Genomic DNA, 21,154 nt, shown 5'->3' with positions numbered 1-21,154 from the left:
ATGTTAAATCTGGTGTGAGACAATGATGTAAAACAAGTAAAACATTTCAGCTACTTAGGCACGATTTTTAGTGAAGATGGTAAATTAAATATGGAAATAGACAACAGAATCAACAAAGCTGGTATGGTAGGAAGTCAACTGAATAAATTCATATGGAATAAGAGAGAAATTAGTCGGAACACCAAATTAGCTGTATACAAGACAGTGTTCAAACCAGTTATAATTTATGGCACTGAGAGCTGGGCCAGAAGTAAAACACTTGACCACAGACTAGAGACCACAGATATGAGAGTCCTGAGAAAGATTAATTAGAGGCGTGAAGAGATGCCATCAATGGCAATATCATATTAAAAACGAGGATATTAGGAAAGAACTTGACATTGTTGTCATCTAGGAATGCGTTATCAGAGCTAATCTCAGGTGGTATGGTCACTTAAACAGAATGGGCAAGGAAAGATTAGAAAAACAAGTGTTCTCTGCCAGGTTGGCAGGTAAACGACCCAGAGGAAGACCAAGATATAGGTGGATTGATATGGTACAATGTGCCTTAGACGATAGAAATATAAGATCTGATAATGATAATATTGGAGTCTTGACAAGTAAGAGGCTGATTTGGAGGAAATTTGTAGATAGGAAGTTAGTAATGATGTAAATTTTTCATGTAGTACTATCATATCCTGTACACCCTTTGAGGGTACATGTCAGGAATTTGTTGATGATGATGACTTTTAATAATGATTTTCATACCAAATGTGTAATAATTTCGGTACGGAAATCATTATGGCTTTTTTTTTTTTTTTTTTTGATATGTAATCATGATGACATTCCTTTTTGAATATTTTCTACTGCCATGTTTTTACATTTTGTTTCATTTACCAATCTTTCAAAGCAATTTATTTTAGATATACGTTTTATCCCATATACCACCCATCAACCAAAGGACAATGGTGGTACAATATGATAAAACTAATATTATCACAGTAATTTATTCATTAACAGTAATTTTTAGATTCAAAATATAAAACTTAAGAAAACTAAAGGCTGAAGATTAATTTCTTAAAATATCCCAAACAGGAATAAAAAAACTTAAAATTATTAATACTTTATTTGTAATAGATTAAAAAAATTACGTTATGAGAATACATGCCAAAACCAAGATAATTTTGTTTTCATCAAGTTTTTAGGTTATTTTGTTTTATTTAGTCTATTTGTGCATGTAATTGGTTTCCTTCATTTATCAAGTAACAGATAAGTAATACATATGGTACAAAACTACAAATGTGTCTTTATCTTTGGCTCAACACTGCCCAACTATAACAGCTAACAGTCCACTGACAAGAAGTACGCATAAATTTTTGACTTGCCATCTGATATAGTCAAGTATTGCAACAATCATTCTTGAATTTCATGATGGATTTCATAAAACTTCATTTTCAATAACAGTGGGGAATAATATTTCATAAATTTTAAGATAGAGATGTGTTATTACAGAAATTTTGTTTATAGTACCCTGAAAAAAGATCAATATATATAAAAAATATCATCATCATCATCAGCAAATTCCTCTACCCTCAAGGGGTGTACAGGATATGATAGTACTACATGAAAAAAATTACATCATTACTAACTTCCTATTTACAATTTTCCTCCAAATCAGTCTGTTACTTGTCAAGACTCCAACATTATCAGATCTTATATTTCTATCGTCTAAGGCACATTGTACCGTATCAATCCACCTATATCTTGGTGTTCCTCTGGGTCATTTTCCTGGCAACCTGGCAGAGAACACTTGTTTTGCTAATCTTTCTTCGCCCATTCTGTTTAAGTGACCATACCACCTGAGATTTGCTCTGCTAACGCATTCCTGGATGCTGACAATGTCAAGTTCTTTCCTAATATCCTCGTTTTTAATATGATATTGCCATTGATGCCATCTGTTCACGCCTCTAATCTTTCTCAGCACTTTCATATCTGCGGTCTCTAGTCTTTGGTCAAGTGTTTTACTTCTGACCCAGCTCTCAGATCCATAAGTTAAAACTGGTTTGAACACTGTCTTGTATACAGCTAATTTAGTGTTCCGACTAATTTCTCTCTTATTCCATATGAATTTATTCAATTGACTTCCTACCATACCAGCTTTGCTGATTCTGTTGTCTATTTCTATATTTAATTTACCATCTTCAGTAAAAATCTAGCCTAAGTAGCTGAAATGTTTCACTTGTTCCACAGGTTCTCCATTCACAACACAGTTGACATTTTCAATGATTCTGCCTATTTTCATTGTCTTTGTCTTTTTATTGCTGACCTTCATACCATATCTATTACAACAGCTATTCAATTTAGTCAGAGAATCTTGCAGACTTGTAGCAGATTTATTTAGAAGTATAACAACATCTGCATAAAGCAAAGAGCTGACATTAACATCTCCAATTTTGATATCATGTTTAATACCACTTTCCTTCATAATGTGATCCATATAGATAATGAATAACAGAGGGGATAATATACATCCTTGTCTCACACCAGAATTAACATTAAACCATCTTCCTGTACATCATTCAATTCTAACTGCTGACTTACTCAAATAAAGACAAATATTGCTTGATATAATGCCCCATTGACACCATATAACCGTAGCGTATTGAATAGCTTCTCTCTTGGCACCTTGTCATATGCCTTTTCCAAATCGACAAAACTTAAATACAGATCTCTGTTATATTCCATTGTTTTCTCGACTATTTGTCGTAAAGTGAAGATCTGATCCTGACAGCCTCTATTTGGCCTGAATCCAGCTTGTTCTTCACCAAGCTTTTCTTCCACAATTCTTCTCAACCGTTTCTCAAGTATACTTGCATAGATCTTGCCAGGAACACTCATTAGAGAAATTACCTCTGTAATTATCACATTCAGTCTTATTTCCCTTTCTATATATGGGCACTATTAGAGCTCTACTCCAATCATCGGGAATTTGTCCCTCTGTCCAGGCATTCTGAACTATGCAGTGCAACCACTGTAAGATTTATACCACCATACTTCAGCATTTCTGGTCGAATATCATCTACTCCTGCTAACTTTCCACATTTCAAGGCTTTGAAGGCTTTTTCTACTTCAAGTATGGATATGTATTCCTGACTGCATGCCTGGTCAGTGTTTTTTACCAATGTGCAGTCATCACTGCTTGTTTCATTTAGCAGTTTTTCAAAGTAATTACTCCATCCTTCAAGGATACCTTTTTCTCCCGTTTTCATGTCACCTTTATCATCTCTAACTCCTTTTACAGCACTCTTTCCTCCATTCCTAAGCTTCTTCAACAACCTCCAGAATATTTTGCCACCTTCTTGATATTTATTTTCTATATTCTTGTCAAAGTCCTCCCATGACTTTTGTTTAGCTAGTTTTACACAGTGTTTAGCATTCTTGCATTTGTCTCTGTATTCTCTAAGAGCACAAGCTGACTTATTTGACAGGAACTTTTGGGATGCTAGAAACAATCCAGGCGAGCAGTAGTGGCCTCATGAGCAAAAGGGGGCAGTGAAAGAATAAAGAACAAAAATTAGGTGCTGAAAAAAAATTATCATCAAAAATTTTGATGATATAACTGTTGTATAACAGAGTAAAGGTCATAATGATTGCTTTATTTTCCAAGAAAATGTACAAGATGCAAGTTACAGCTGATCAGCATTGAAGTCTGATGACAGGTCTTAACAAGCAAAGTGATGGCGGGCACACACTTTCAAGTGATCTGGATTTTATGGGTCCAGTAAGCATCAGCAGGAACACGTGCATGTTATGACTTGTTCACTGTATAATACTATAAATATGTGAGACATGAAAGCATTTTAGATTGTTTCTGAATTGTGTGACAAGCAGTTAGTAATTTGATGTAGTGCATAAAAATCTAAAATTTTTATGCACTACATCATGGTACCTTACACAAATTACACGTGAAGCAAATTATTATTTGTTACAATAAAACAGCAGTTTTCATGTGAGTATTTTTATACCTTCTCTTGTAAAAATAATTCGGTTTAGGTATGTGAGAAATTGCTTTCTAGCAATTTTGTAAATTTAACATTTTTTACAGATAATATCATGGCTGAACACTTTATTCAGTTGCCTACAAACAAAACATTACCAATGCGCCTGATATGCCAAAAATTTTCATATGAATCTATGAAGCCTTCACGATTAGAAGAACATTTGACAAAATGTTCATGCTGATAAAAAAAGGATTTATCATATTTTCAAGCACTTAAAGAAATATTTTTGAAACAACCAACATTGGCAGGTATGTTTTCAGCAGCATCCAAACTAGCTGATGATGGGTTGCACGCCTCTTATAACATTTCTTTACTGATTGCTAAATTAGGAAAACTGCATAATGTTGGCGAAGAACTAATCCTACCAGCAATTAGTGAGGTCATATGCACTGTACTGCACAAGTCAGTCTCTGATATTATCAAGAAAATTCCTTTGAGCAATAATACAGTGCAACGAAGAATTGATGAAATGGCCCAGGATGTTGAAGACTCATTACATAAGTATTTATAAACAACCCAGTTCTCTATACAACTTGATGAGTCTACTTTATCAGGAAATTAAGCCTTATTTTTAGGATATGTAATATCCTAAAAATAAGCTAAGATACATAAAAGAAGAAAAACTTTGCCAAGAATTATTATTTGCTAAAAGTTTGCTAACTGACACTAAAGGAGAATTGATATTTCATGCATTGCAAGAGTTTTTTTAAAGAAAAAGAAATCCCTCTGAATAATATCTTGTCAGTTGCTACTGATGGTGCTCCAGCAATGGAAGGGCACTATCGCGGTTTTATTGCATATTTCAAAGAGGCGATGCCAAATGTATTCACTGTACGCTGTGTGATTCATCATCAACATTTAGTTGCCAAATGCCAGTGTGATCAGCTACACAGATCATTACATTATGTAATTACAGCAGTCAACAAAATCAAAAGTCATTCATTGAATGACAGATTGTTTGGACAGCTTTGTATTGAAAACAATGAAGAATTCGATTGCTTACTGCTCCATAGAGAAGTTCTTTGGCTATCAAAGGGTGCCTGTTTGAATCGATTTTATGAACTCTTTGACTCGGTGCTACAGGTTTTAGAAAACAGAGATGATTCTTTACAGGCCAACCTGATTAATTTCAAAAGTGACATAGCTTATTTGACCGACTTGTTTAACAAATTTAATGAAATAATCTACAGCTCCAAGGAGATGAGCTGAATTTAATAAAAACAAAAGCTGTTATTTCTGCATTGGTGTCAAAACTTGTCCTGTACAAACAAAAGTTAGGATGAGGAAAATTCAACCAGTTTCCAAATCTATCAACAGTGGAAAAATGTGATGAAGACATGCTCAGTTATTATCAGCACTTGGAGGCTCTCCATTGTGATTTCAATTGACAATTTAAAAATATTCTTGAAATGAAAATACCCGATTGGGTTTTGGATCAGTTTTAAAGTACAAACACAGAAGAATCTTTACAATTACAAGAAGAACTGATAGAAGTAACAACAAATGAGGAATTGAAATTAAAATTCAAAAACGGGTACCAGCAGTTCTCGTTGCAAAAGCAGATGATGCCCATACTTTATCCTAGATTGTGGGTTGTAGTAAAAAAATTTTTAATTGCATTTCTATCATCATATTTAGGAGAGCATGAGTTCAGTGCAGTTAATCTTTTAACTAAAAAATGAAACCAACTGCAAACAGCTGATCGCAGTGATTTAAGAATGCTACTGACAAATATAGAGCCAAATATCAATAAATTTATAACAGCATGCCAGGCTCATCCTTCTCATCTAGGATTGTTTTTAATATTACTGATCATTATTTACTATTTTATGTGCAATTTTTAATATCTGCAATTTATGTTGGTTTTCTTAATTATAATAGTGTTATTAATTTTGGTTTTCTTAATTATAATAGTGTTATTAATTTTCAGCTCCAACTTGTCCTATATTTATGTGCAATTTATGTTTCTTTTGTTGAATTCAATAAATAGTTTTAAAATTTCAGTTCCAAGGTATCTCATTTCTAAACTTCAAAAATCTCTACTAGATACTTAATCAAACGCAAATTTGTTTCTGTATCTATCTGTTTGTTCACTTAAAACTCAAGAAGTTCTGATCCAATTGTCATACGACTTTCTTTTATATGTATCAACTAGAGCTGGTCAGGTCTTAGAAAGTAGTTTACAGGGGGGGGGGGGAGCTAAATAATTTTTTTTTAAGAAAAGGGGATGGTAAGCCAAATAAGTTTGGGAACCACTGATCTAGATCAAGCAGTTGGGGGTGGGGGTGGGGGTGGGGGGAACTGCAGTACTTCATGAAACAGCAGCTCTTGCTTCAACAAAAGGCATAACCATATATAGAATATGTGCCAAATAAAATGCCACTGATGGAACACCTGTAGTAGAACTACCCTACAAATTTAACCTTTTTCCATGTAATTTCATTTCTTGGTATTTCTTATTATTATTATGTGACACCTCCAATGAGTACAAAGACTCATCGAGGGAGGATATCTACCGTACTCTACAACTCTCCATCTACCAACTACAGCGAACTACATCATCTACACCAATGCAATCTACTGCCACCACCACCACCACCACCACCACTAGTATTTTCACAGACAATCACAAACATCCGTGCCCACGGTGGGATTTGAACCTGCAGCCTTTTGGATGGAGAGCAGATTCAACAGAGAAGCAAATAAATCATCACTGCTTCCTGTATAAGGTCTCAAAATGGCCAATTAGAAATAGAAACTTAAGAACTATGGATTTCTCTGTCTCAAAACAGAGTTTAACTACCTTCAAATATACTACTTCTATCTTCAACTATCCTCATATATTATTATTATTATAAAGAGAGACCTCCAGGGAGTCAGGAACTCATCGAAGGAGGCCATACTATTTACACCAACTGTCACACCAGTTCCTGAATTCATTCACACTACTTGCACACACAACATCCAATAGCAATCCATTCCATTCCAATCATTCACTACTCTATGAGAGAAAAATCTAGCCCTAACCTCCTTCTTGACAGCATTCATTCTCAACTTTCATGGATGCCCTCTTGTCCTTTCCCCCATCCTCCATAAAATAAAAAATTCCATCTACTGAAATTCTGTATAACTTTTTCAGAAGTTTGTAAGTCTCAATCACATTAACCCCGCCCCCACACACACACCATTCTCCTTTGCTAGCGTCTGCAGCTTACAAATTCTCAATCTGTATTCCACAATCCTGATATCATTGTTAACACTCCTTTGCACTCTCTCCACTGTATCAGAATCAATCATCACAGAAACCAGTGCACGCAACAGTCTAAGTGAGGTCTTATCAAGGCCGTATAAAGAGACAAAATGATTTCCTTATCTTTACATGTCAAGCTCGTTTCAGCATTGCCATTATTCTTTAATAATATATTTGAGAAGCAAGTGAAGTGTTGCAAATGAAAGACATTACTTTGAAAAGGAAACCATTCTCAAATCTGAGGATATTTCAGATACTGAATAATATGAGCAATGTCAACTTTTCAAGCTCCCTTCCCCTCATTGTAACTTTTACACTGTGATTCTAACTAAATAGATACAAAAAAATTTGCTATAACATTTAAAAAATTAACAAACAGCAACAACTCAATATAATATATTACTCACCTTATTTTTGGTGTTCTCTAAATTAATACGAAGTATTCCCATTCCAGTTAATACATATTTCATAGAGCTCAGCAAATTATCCAGTACAGTTGGCTAAATAATAATTAAAAAATAAAAAAATAATGTTTATTCTCCATATTACTTTCTTTTTAAGCTTATAATTCAGGAAAGAAAATCAAAAGCAAAGTTACTTCCTGGCACTTGTAATATTAGCTCTAAGCATATACTCTGCTAAATAAATGTCAAATGTATGGGGGAGAGGGGAGGTTAGAGGGAGAAACCATGCTCCTCTATTTTTTAACTAGCTAATTTATGCCTTTTTCAAGCCTTGCTTTTTTCTTTAAAAAGATACAGACTAAAAAAATTTTCTCTTGTTACATCTAGGATTTGAATCCAAGGTCTCTTTGCAGGCAAAATCATGCATAGCAAAACTATTCAGCTACAAAAGTATCTAGAAAAGCTACTACTATCTAAAATATATATGATTTTCAGATATCTTCATTGCTGAGCAATTCTGACACAAGCTGTTTGCCTGAGAATAAGAGCACATGTCAAATCCCATTTATGATAGCAACAACTTCATTGGTCATCACCTGCAAAACAAGACAAACTAATTAAGAATGCGTATTTACAAACATATCAAAGAGTAAACTATTGACAATTTGAGCTCTGTTGCTCAGACTGTTAATGGTTTGCTCTGGGGACTGTTAGTGGTACACTTAATTTATGTTGTTCTTATTTCAGTAATTCCATTCAATATGATCATGTTTTCTGTAGTAACAGCTATCCTTATAGACTATTTAAAGATTTTTCAACTTTTAAAGAATTTAAAGATTTTTATAGTATAGTCTCAACAATCTGTTACAGTAAAGCAATTTTGTTTCTTATAAATTATGTGCTTTGATGTCACAATGTCCTATCTCTGCAGACAGGATAAATTAATAAATGTATGTGAATTAGGTGGATTTGCTTTCTCTAGCTGGTTCACTTGTTTAGTGCATGGAGAAGAAAAGATATATTGCATTCAATATATGAAACTACTAACTTTTTGCTGCTGAATGTCTTTATGTCCTAGAGGATTCAAACAGATTTTTCCAATCAAAGGGAATCACTGCTACAGACTACAGAATTTAACCATTAATATTCATAAACTAAAAAAAAGCATCGTTTAAAATTTCTTGAGTAATATTACACTCAAGAACTTTTAAATTCATATAATACCTTATTATCCTTTAATATTTAAAACAATATACAAGGTAAAAAAAAAATGCATATTTTCATTCATTACTTGGAATATAAATAAAGGGAACAATTACTGTTATCTAAAATTATATATAAATCTTACGAATTTTACAAGTGTCTGCTCAGATGAATAAATAAACTGGTTAGTGATTATTTGAATTAGGAATATTACATCATTTTTATCGATGTGAAAGATTGTATACTCATTTTTAAATATTTTGAAAGTTGGAGTTTGACAGGTTTACCTAGAATGTTTAATAAAATATTAACTTTGTTTACTGAATCACAAACTCCATTGCAAATGGTGTTTTCTGCATCATTATAATGCTTGCTATACTTTGATTTTAATTCATTAAACAAAGGTGTGCTGTGCACCCAGTGTTTATTCATTCTGCTCATCCTTAATTTTTGCATTTTCATAGCCAACTTTCATTCAGAATTTGTTATAGTTTGTTATGTTGTTATTCAATTTAGTTAGTTATTCAAAACAGTCCTGAAGACATGTGCTGAATTAATTTAACCATATAACATCATCATAAGGTAAAAAGCCGAACTTCTCTATTTTGATAGAAGATATTCAACTTGCCATTTTACATTGTAAAGTGATCCAACATAGATGAGGAATAATAATGAAGAAAATGTGTACTGGTCTTATACCTCACTTTACATCTTCCTGTATAACTCAATTCCAACAGTTGATTTGTAACTTCCATATAGGATATACATATTTGTATAATGTTACTTTTACACAGTATAACAGTAGTTTTGAACAGGTTTTCTCTTGGTACCTTATCACATACCTTTTCCAGATCTACAAAACTTAAAAATCCAAATACTTGTTATTCCCACAATTTCTCACTTATATATCATGAAGTAAAACTACTGTCCTGACAAACCCCATTTTGCTCCAGATTGTTCTCTAAATTTTTCCTAGCCTCTTCTCAAACATGCTTGCATAAATCCTGGAACACATAGTAGGGAAATTCCTACGTAATTCTCACTTTCAATTTCATGTCCATTTTTTTTTTTTTTTTTGGATGGTTAGTACCACAAGAGCTAAAACTCCACTCCAATAATCTGGAATTTGATCTCCTGACTAGGTTTTCTGAATTATGAATCCACTGTAAAATTTTTATACCTCTACATTTGTTACTGGCAAATATTGTGTACTTTTCTACATTTCATATTTCTAACAACTTTTTCTACCTCCAGTATTGAAATGCATTCAAGACTGCATAGTTCTGTTGCTGTTTATTTCATTTAATACTTTTTTAAAATAATTATTATAAATAGTCACAGTATCCTTATTTTCAGCTTTTATCTCACCTTTAGCTTCTCTGCTTCTTTCCTTTCATGGTACTCTTTCCACCATTTCTAACTTCTTTTACCCTTTTTATCTTTGAGTTATTCAAATTTACTATGTATGCAGGTGCGTACTAAATTTAAATATAAATTTATTATGTATTTCCTTTAAGTAAAAAAATACTTACTATAGCCACTTGCAAATCCTTAAGTGTGGTTACACTTTGCTGATAATGTTTTTGCCATTTGGTCCCATGGGCAAGACACTTTGGATTCTTTTATACCTTACCTTAACAGTTCTTCTTCTTTCTTTGAGTGCCATCTCCTATTGGAGGTCGGCGACCACCTTGGCAAATTTTGAGCGATTCTCAGCTATTCTGAGCAGTCTCTCAGAGTTCATACCAGTCCACTGTCTGATATCTGCCAGCCAAGATTTTCTTCGTCTTCCTTGTCCTCTTCTTCATTTATCTTCCCTTTTATAATCAATTGAAGTATCTTATATTTTTCATTACGAAGTAGGTGACCAAGATATGCAGTTTTCCTTCTTTTTATGGTATCTAAAAGTTCACGTAATTTCCCCATTTGTTCCAGTACTTCCTGATTGGACATTTTTGCTGTCCATGGGATTTTTAACATTCATCTGTATAACCACATCTCAAAGGCTTCAAGTCTTTTTATTGATGTTGTCTTCAAGGTCCAAGTTTCTGCACCGTACAGCAGTACAGACCATACATAGCATTTAACCATGCGTACTCTAAGCTCTAAGTTTAAACTGCGGTTACACAGTGTTGATTTCATCAAGAGAAAATTTTTTCTTGCCATTTCAATTCTAACTTTTATTTCCATTTCTGGATTGCAGTCTTCATTTAACCAGCATCCGAGATATTTAAACTTTGCCACTCTTTCTATTTGTTTCCTATTTAAAGAAAGTGCTAAATTAAGAATTGGTTTCTTACTTATGACCATGAATTTAGTTTTGGTGATATTTATTTTTAATCCCATTTTTTCACTCTCTGCATTTATTAGTTCCAAAAGATTTTGAAGATCCTGAATATTGTCAGCCAGAAGAGCTGTATCATTGGCATATCGGATATTACTGATGATTTCACCATTTACACTAATCCCTTCCTTTCTTCCTTCCAAGACTTTTTGAAATATGGCTTCTGAGTAGATGTTAAAAAGAAGAGATGACAGCACACATCCTTGCCTTACTCCTCGTTTGATGTTAATGGAGTCTGTAATAATGTCATCAACTTGAACAGATGCCTTTTGGTTCCAATATAAGTTTTCCATGATCCTGATGTCTTTACCATCTAATCCAATTCTTTTTAATAGTACAATCATTTTAGCATGTTGGACTTTGTCAAATGCTTTCTCGAAGTTGATGAAGCAAATGAATATTACCTTGTTTTGGTCAATACATTTTTGAAATAAGATCTGAGAACAGAAAAGGGCCTCTCTTGTTCCCAAGCCGTTTCTAAAGCCGAATTGGGTATCACTGATGGTGTCTTCACATTTTCTGTATATTCTTTTTTGAATTATTTTCAGAAACATTTTGAGAACGTGACTCATTAGGCTGATCATTCTATAGTCATTACAAGTTTTTGCATTTACTTTTTTTAGGTAGCATGATGAAGGTCGACGGTAACCAGTCTTGAGGGATTATGCCTGTATCGTAGATCTTATTAAATAGCTTTACTAATATGTTAATGTTGTCACCTTCTAATAACTTTACTATTTCTGCTGGTATTCTATCTGGTCCCAGGGCTTTACCATTTTTAGCTGAGTTTAATGCACATTCCACCTCTGATTTTAAAATGCATGGATCCTCCATTCTGAGCAATAAATACAAAATGTTATATTCAGGCAATGACAATCAAGGAAAAGAAGGAGTAGCCATAGTATTCAACACAAAATACGAGGCTAATCTTCTTGAATGGCAGTCAGTCTCAAGTAGAGTAATGTGGGCAAATATGAGAATGGGGAACTGGACAATGAGACTTATTTGTGCCTATGGTCCCACAGAAGGTTCTACTAAGGTAGAAGTGGAGGAATTTTTTGAGGCTTTAGAAAAAGCAACTGACACAATGAAAAAGGAAAAGTTGGTCCTTGTTGGGGATCTAAATAGTAGAGTAGGAAATGATTGTGAGACATACAAAAATATTTTGGGAAAATTTGGAGAAAAGAGCAAAGCTAATAATAATGACAAATATTTGTTGGATTTCGGCTCAGGACATGGACTGGTTATTACTAACACCATGTTCCAACATAAAAATGTGCACAAATTCACATGGAGAGAAGAGGCTAGGAATAAGAAAAGTCTCATTGACTATGTTATTGTTGATAGTGATGTTTTCTCCCTGGTGCAGGACACCAGAGTTTACAGAGGATTTGAAATTGGAAGTGATCACTATTTAGTCTTGAGCAGGATAAAATTGAATTTCATATTGAAAAGAATAACATGTAAGAAAGTTTTAAAGCGAATAAAAGTTGAGCAGCTCTCAGATGTGAACTGTAGACTAAAATACAGAAATATTATTGAAAAGAAAATGAAAGTTTGAGAACAGGAATCAAACCTTGGAGATTCAGTGGCAAACTCTGAAGGAAACATTGATTGATTCTGCCAGAGAGGCATGTGGTGAGGTTGTGTGCAAGGATAAAAAAATCAGAACTCCCTGGTGGACACAGGAAGTTAAAGAGGCAGTGAAGGAAAAGAAGAAAGCATATCAAAAGTTCCTGGCAAATAAGTCAGCTTTTACTCTTACAGAATACAGAGACAAATGTAAGAAAGCTAAACAGTGTGTAAAACTAGCTAAGCAAAAGTCATGGGAGGACTTTGGCAAGAATATAGAAAATAAATATCAAGAAGGTGGCAAAATATTCTGGAGGTTGTTGAAGAAGCTTAGGAATGGAGGAAAGAGTGCTGTAAAAGGAATTAGAGATGATAAAGGTGAAATGAAAACAGGAGAAAAAGATATCCTTGAAGTATGGAGTAATTACTTTGAAAAACTGCTAAATGAAACAAGCAGTGATGACAGCACAGTGATAAAAAACACTGACCAGGCATGCAGTCAGGAATACATATCCATACTTGAAGTAGAAAAAGCCATCAAAGGCTTGAAATGTGGAAAGGCAGCAGGAGTAGATGATATTCGACCAGAAATGCTGAAGTATGGTGGTATAAGAGTCTTACAGTGGCTGCACTGCATAGTTCAGAAAGCCTGGACAGATGGACGAATTCCCGATGATTCGAGTAGAGCTCTCATAGTACCCATATATAAAAAGGGAAATAAAACTGAATGTGAGAATTACAGAGGTATTTCCCTACTGAGTGTTCCTGGCAAGATCTATGCAAGTATACTTGAGAAACGGTTGAGAAGAATTGTGGAAGAAAAGCTTGGTGAAGAACAAGCTGGATTCAGGCCAAATAGAGGCTGTCAGGATCAGATCTTCACTTTACGACAAATATTCGAGAAAGCATGGGAATATAACAAAGATCTGTATTTAAGTTTTGTCGATTTGGAAAAGGCATATGACAAGGTGCCAAGAGAGAAGCTATTCAATACGCTGCAGTTATATGGTGTCAATGGGGCATTATATCAAGCAATACTTAGTCTTTATTTGAGTTGTGAGTCAGCAGTTAGAATTGAAGGAAGTACAGGAAGATGGTTTAATGTTAAATCTGGTGTGAGACAAGGATGTACATTATCCCCTCTGTTATTCATTATCTATATGGATCACATTATGAAGGAATGTGGTATTAAACCTGATATCAAAATTGGAGATGTTAATGTCAGCTCTTTGCTTTATGCGGATGATGTTATACTTCTAAATAAATCCGCTACAAGTCTGCAAGATTCTCTGACTAAATTGAATAGCTGTTGTAATAGATATGGTATGAAGGTCAGCAATAAAAAGACAAAGACAATGAAAATAGGCAGAATCATTGAAAATGTCAACTGTGTTGTGAATGGAGAACCTGTGGAACAAGTAAAACATTTCAGCTACTTAGGCACAATTTTTACTGAAGATGGTAAACTAAATATAGAAATAGACAACAGAATCAGCAAAGCTGGTATGGTGGGAAGTCAATTGAATAAATTCATATGGAATAAGAAAGAAATTAGCCGGAACACTAAATTAGCTGTATACAAGACTGTGTTCAAACCAATTTTAACTTATGGATCTGAGAGCTGGGTCAGAAGTAAAACACTTGACCAAAGACTAGAGACCGCAGATATGAGAGTCCTGAGAAAGATTAGAGGCGTGAACAGATGGCATCAATGGCAATATCATATTAAAAATGAGGATATTAGGAAAGAACTTAACATTGTCAGCATCCAGGAATGCGTTAGCAGAGCTAATCTCAGATGGTATGGTCACTTAAATAGAATGGGAGAGGAAAGATTAGCAAAACAAGTGTTCTCTGCCAGGTTGGCAGGAAAACGACCCAGAGGAAGACCAAGGTATAGGTGGATTGATATGGTACAAAGTGCCTTAGACGATAGAAATATAAGATCTGATAATGTTGGAGTCTTGACAAGTAACAGACTGATTTGGAGGAAAATTGTAGATAGGAAGTTAGTAATGATGTAATTTTTTCATGCAGTACTGTCACATCCTGTACACCCCTTGAGGGTACATGGCAGGAATTTGATGATGATGATGATGATGGATCCTCCATATGTTCATAAGTATTTCCTGGGTTCTGTCTGTTATCAGTAAAGAGTTCTTCTATATATTTCACCCATTCTTGTATTTTGTCATCCTTTTTGGATATAATTTCTCCCTTTTTGTTTTGAAGGATACAGAATTGTTTTTTCTTATATATACCTGAGGTCTCTTTCATCTTTTTGTGTAGATTAAAATTGTCATGTTTCTCCTGTAGAATTTCTATTTCTTTACATTTTTCATTCATCCAGATTTCTTTTGCTTTTTTGATCTTGTGTTTAATAATTTTCTGAACCTCTGTATATTTTGTTGGATTATTATTATTATTATTACGGGCAACTCCAGGGAGTCATTAGACTCATCGAGGGAGGCCCCAAATCATATTCATCACAACTATTCGACATTCATACAGTATCTATCACACCTCGCCATAAACTCATTCACTGTCACAGCATCCACCACAGACTCAGGGAGCGCATTCCACTCATTCACTACTCTAAAAGTAAAGAACCCAGCTCTAACACCTTTACTAACCACACTTTTGCCCAGTTTCCATGGATGTCCCCTAGTCCTCCCACAACCAGCCCTGTTCTCAAAAATATCTTCTGAATTAATTTTATAGAAACCCTTCAGTAATTTGAATGTCTCAATCATATCTCTCCTCCTCTGCCTATCAACCAATTTTTGAAACCCACAAATCCTCAACCTGTTCTCATATGGTTCATTCCACAGACCTGCTATCATCTTGGTCACTCGCCTCTGGATCCTCTCCACCTCCTCCCCATCAAGAAGAAACCTAGGTGACCAAATCTGAGCACAGTAATCGAGATGGAGTCTTATCAAGGCTCGATACAGAGGAACAATAACCTGCTTGTCAACGTATTCTTCAGCAACCAAGTGATTTGATGAGCTGATTTGGCCACTTTTGCAATGTGTCCCCTTTTCAATTCCTTATCCACCAACACTCCTAAATCTCGTGCCTCATCAATTTCCTGGAGCACGGTTCCACCAATGCAGTAAACTGCCTCCAATCTTTTCACCCCAAAATGCATAACCTTACATTTTGCCACATTAAATTGACATCCATTCTCCCTAGCCCAGACCTCCAATCTATCCAAATCATCCTGCAAAATTTTGACATCATCTGCATTCACTATTGCCCTACCCAACTTCGCATCATCCGCAAACAAATGAACTGTTCCTCTCAGATCCTTTCCTATATCATTTATGAACAAATTAAACAGCAGTGGTCCAAGAACAGATCCTTGTGGCACACCACTAGTCACAGGTCGTCTTGTGGACTCTACTCCTGAGTAAACCACTCTCTGATATCTCTCCGTCAACCACCCTCCTATCCATCTCACCAACCCTATGTCCATTCCCGTATGCTGCAATTTACTTATTAGAATTCCATGTGGTATCCTGTCAAAGGCCTTAGCAAGGTCCAGTAGAATCACTGTAAACCCATTACCCTTATCCAGTTCAGCCGTCACTGTGTTATAATACGTGAGCAAGTTACTGAGGCATGACCTAGCCTTCACAAAACCATGCTGTCCCCGATACAGTATCCCATTTTCTTCTATCCAATCTTGTATTTTCCTCTTGACTATTTTCTCTAAGACCTTGATAATGATTCCTGTTATGCTGATTGGCCGGTAATTTTCAACAGCAGCCTTGGAACCACCTTTGTGCAGTGGAACTATTTTCCCCTCTTTCCACCCCCTTGGGACTGACCCAGTCCTGAGGCTCAAATTAAACAAAATGGTCAAGGGCACTGACAATTCTTTGGCCGCTTCACGTACGACACGAGCTGGTATACCATCCAATCCCACAGATGTATTGACATTGAGGTTCTGTAATAGACTAATTACCTCTACTTCATTCATCACAATTCCAGTATAAGCTGTTGGTTCTTCCATTTCTGCAAAGTCACCACCTGGATGATATACTCTTGCAAAGTGCTCGCTCAGTAATTCCACAACATCGACTGATTCGGTTACCTCCCTACCCTCAGCATTTTTTAAGATCATTCTACCATGAGCATTTTTCCTTTTACTTGCAACATATTGAAAAAACTGTTTGGGATTCTCTTTAGCCTGCATGGCCAATTTCCTTTTGTAATCTGCTTTTGCTTTTCTTACCACCCTTGTTACCATCCTGGCCTGAGCTTTATACTGTTCCTGCACCTGATGGTCACCCTTCTCCTTAAATTCCCTCCACAATTGTTTCTTTTTTTGCAGCTCAAGCTTAATAGTGTTATTCATCCATTTAACCCCTACCTGATTTATTATTCGGACTCTTGGTATACAGTCAACCACTGCCTCCTGCAAACAGTTCTTAACCACCTCCCATGCACTATCAACATCCAGCCCTTGCAGTTTTACATGCCATGGCATTGAGCCAAGCACACACCTAAGCTTGTCATACTTACCAGCCCGGTAATTCCATATGTACCCTGTCTTAATTGTAAATTCGACTCCTTTAGCCACCTCCCAAGTCATGACCTTATGGTCACTCTCACCAATTGGTGGCAACATGGTCATGTTCGTTACAGCTACATTCTCAGTTGCAATTACTAGGTCCAGCACTCTCTGCCTCCTGGTATTTTCCAATGCATGTTGCCGTAGATAGTTGTCCCTTAATAACTGCATAAAATCCAATTCCTTCCTCCCATGTGTCCTCTCCTCTTTCCAGTCAATGTTACCATAATTGAAATCACCCATAATAATTACCCTCCTTCCACTCATTTCTTCTATTTGCTTATGCATACTATCCCCACCATCCACTCCATCACCCAGTCTATAGCAGCACCCAATTGTATATTTTGTTCTGCTAGATTCTATCTCACACCAAACAGCCTCAAATGTGCTTTTTTCCCCATCCTGCAGTTCAACTTCTATACTCCTTGGCTGAAGCTCATCAGCTATCATCAATAACACTCCTCCCCCCTTTTTATTCACCCTGTCACTCCTGAACATGCTATACCCATCGCATTCAATCCCACTAGCTTTATCATCTTCTGTCAGCCATGTTTCACTAATACCGACAGCCTGTGGCCTGGAAGTGCCAACCATGGCCAAAAACTCTTCCTTCTTGTTCCTAATACTCCTGGCATTAGTGTACATGAATCGCAGAAGCCCATTTGTCCCATCCTTACTTTGATGCCTTATACTAACTATCCCATTCTGATTTGTTGTCCGTCGTACTCGCCCGGGCATCATATACTCATTCATACACTTAACTGCCCCCCCAAAGTCTGCATATCTACTCCCCCCCTCTTAATAAATCTAGTTTCCCTGAGTCTGTACATCCACTTCCACTTCATTCAACAACACTCTTTCAAGTCTCTGTACACCAACTCCATTCAAATGTAACCCATCCATCTTATATAAGTCCTTTCGCCCATCGAACTCATTCCACACATCCACAAATTCCACACACCTCTCCATGCATAACCCACGCATAAAGTCATTGGCAATTATGGCCCTCCTTCTAAACACTTCGCTGTCATACCGCGGTAAGATACTCACAATCCTAACTCTCTCACTCTTCTCTCTTGCTACCTCAAACAACTCCCTCACATCCTCTATCATTTCCATTTTGTCCTCTTTCAAATCATTCGTTCCTACCACGATTATCATCTCTTTCACCCTCTGTTTTTGCAGTCGAATAGATTCGCTGACGTCCTTTATGTTCGCACCCGGCTGGTACGACTTCGTTAAACTCTCAATTATTACGCCTCTTAATAGCAAATCCCCATACAGCACTCGCTCCTTCATTTTATTGACGTTTACGAACATTCTATTATTTGCCGTCACAGACTTCTGCCGGTTATTTGTCGGTACGTTCAACACACATTTTTCCATACGCTCCAGTTGTCTTTTGGCTCTGTGTATCGCGCCATTCAAACGGGCAATTTCGCTACTCGCATTTATCTCACCATTTTCATTATCGATCAAATCATCCATTCTTTCTGTGTTTCTACCTTCATTTACACTTTCAGCGGCGCTCTCACACCTATCTGGCACTACCACGCAATTCTCTAGTACACCGCCATTTTCTACATTCTGACTACCGTTAACGATATCAGTCTCGATACACGAAACACGCTTGAAGTCCTCATTCTCTTTACACTTTCTACACATATTAACTCCACTATCACTTTCCAACCAGACTCCTACCGCTCTTCGCAAAGCATACATCTCACAGACAGCACATTGCATAAATTCGTTTACATCAAAACTCTTAAACAAACATGGCGACCTGGCCGCCATTTTTTTCTTTATCGGTGCCATGTGTACGCTATCTTTTCTTAAAAATAATAATTAAAATAACAGAAAACACGCAAAAATTGCACAGACACACCAAGAAACAAAAAGCAAACAATACTACTTAAAATTCTAGTAAAATATCTAATGTTAACACAAAATAATACTAATCTTTTCAGGAGCTCTCGACAAGCCACCGATCTAATCTGTGCGACACCAAGCGCAATCCCAAAAAAATTAACAACTTCAATGATGATGGGATTCGAACCCACGCGGGGATACCCCAATGGATTAGCAGTTGCCTTAACCACTCGGCCACCTCGTCTTACGATTATGATTTTTATATGATCTGCGTTGATCCATGAGAGAAAAAATTTCATCAGTCATCCAATCTTTCTTTTTTACCGCTCTATTAGGACATAAGGTATTGGTACATTTCTCTATGAAGACAGATTTCAATTTGTCCCACGATTCATCAACCCTCATGATGTCATCGTTCTTGATAAGTGCTAGCTCTTGATTCAGATCTTGACTCAATTTGCTTCTTATCTCTGTTTTTTAATTTTCCCAAATCAAACCTTTTTTGTTGTTGTTTCTTAAGTATAGCTTTCAGTCTAAGTTGTAACTCTGCCACCAGTAGGTTATGATCAGAAGCAATATCTGCACTAGGATAGGTTTTTGTACTCTTTATAGAACTTCGAAATCGTTGATTAATTAGTAAGTGATCAATTTGGTTTCTGACTATATTCCCATTATTATCCTGTGGTGATTGCCAAGTATACAATCTTCGAGGTGGTAGCTTAAACCATGTGTTTGTGATTATTAGCTCCTCTTCCTGGCAGAATTGAAAAAGATGGTCACCTCTCTCATTTCTTGTGCCCAGTCCATGTTCGCCAACTACATCTCCACTTCTACCTTTCCCAACTTTAGCATTGAAATCACCCATGACTATGTTAATATCACGCTTTTTTGTGTTTTTCATTAGTTCTTTTAATTGATCATAAAATTCTTCAATCTCGGTATCACTCTTGTCAGCAGTAGGGGCATAGACTTGTATAAGATTAACATCTAGTGGTTGTCCTTTCAGTTTTAATAACATCGTCCTATCTGAGTAAGGGATGAAGCTCAACAGTGACTTATTGAGATCTTTGTTTATTATTATTCCAACTCCGTTTTGATGGTTGTTTTCACAACTTCCAGAGTGATACATTGTCATATCATTGACTTGAGTTTTGCCTGATCCTGGCCACCTAACTTCACTCATTCCTAAAATTCCAATTTCAAGTCTTTTCATTTCTTGGATAGCATTTCTTAGCTTATCTGCTTCATACAAGGTTCTGACATTCCAGGTTCCTAGTTTTACTGAGCACACCATGTTGAGCCCGGGGATTCTTCGCATGTGGTAACCTTAACAGTTACCACACCACAAAATTCACCTCAAAAAAGAATCAAATAACTGACTTTTCTTGACACATTAGTCACTTGCCATTTAGATAGTTCATCATCTTTTTCTATTTATAGAAAGCCGATATACACAAGATATATCCACATAAACAATAACATCATCATCAAGCCCAACAGTATGGAATTCTAAAAACACACAAACAGTCAGGGCTATTTGTTCTAATGATGCAATTTTTCCACAGAACTCAACTGTCTTTGTCATACTTTCTTGACCAATGGCCACAAAACAGATAAAATACTTCATGGCCCTCCTACTCTCCCCCCCCCACTCCCCAAACACACAACAAAACACCACTATTCCTATTCCACATATCCAAGTTATATCTGAAAAAACAGCCAAAGTACTAAAAATATAATGTTCACACCACATGTCAAATTAGCAACTTAGATCTGCTCTCCTAAGAACAAACTCCATCCTCTCACAGGGTACGTCATGCACTCCAACATGGAGTATACGAAGTTCCCTGTGCCTGTGACTTATCCTACTATGGATGGGTAGGAAGATCTATT

At 36.0% G+C, this 21,154-nt stretch overlaps 1 protein-coding gene across 1 annotated transcript in view; it reads right to left on the bottom strand.

The window, feature by feature from the left end:
* LOC150108100 (guanine nucleotide-binding protein G(o) subunit alpha-like) overlaps nucleotides 1-21,154 on the bottom strand; it is a 103,327-nt gene that overhangs the window by 65,142 nt on the left and 17,031 nt on the right. Inside the window, exon 3 of the mRNA XM_090416239.1 lies at nucleotides 7,698-7,790. Coding sequence (XP_090272365.1) covers nucleotides 7,698-7,790 — 93 coding nt within the window. The remainder of the gene's footprint in view (nucleotides 1-7,697; nucleotides 7,791-21,154) is intronic.

Source organism: Typopeltis vanoorti, chromosome 3 (genome assembly GCF_054136105.1).
Source record: "Typopeltis vanoorti isolate ZY-2024b chromosome 3, IOZ_Tvanoo_1.0, whole genome shotgun sequence".
NCBI classification, from domain to species: Eukaryota; Metazoa; Arthropoda; class Arachnida; order Uropygi; family Thelyphonidae; genus Typopeltis; species Typopeltis vanoorti.
Note: the sequence above shows the minus strand (reverse complement) of the source record. Positions and strands in the feature narration are given on the sequence as shown.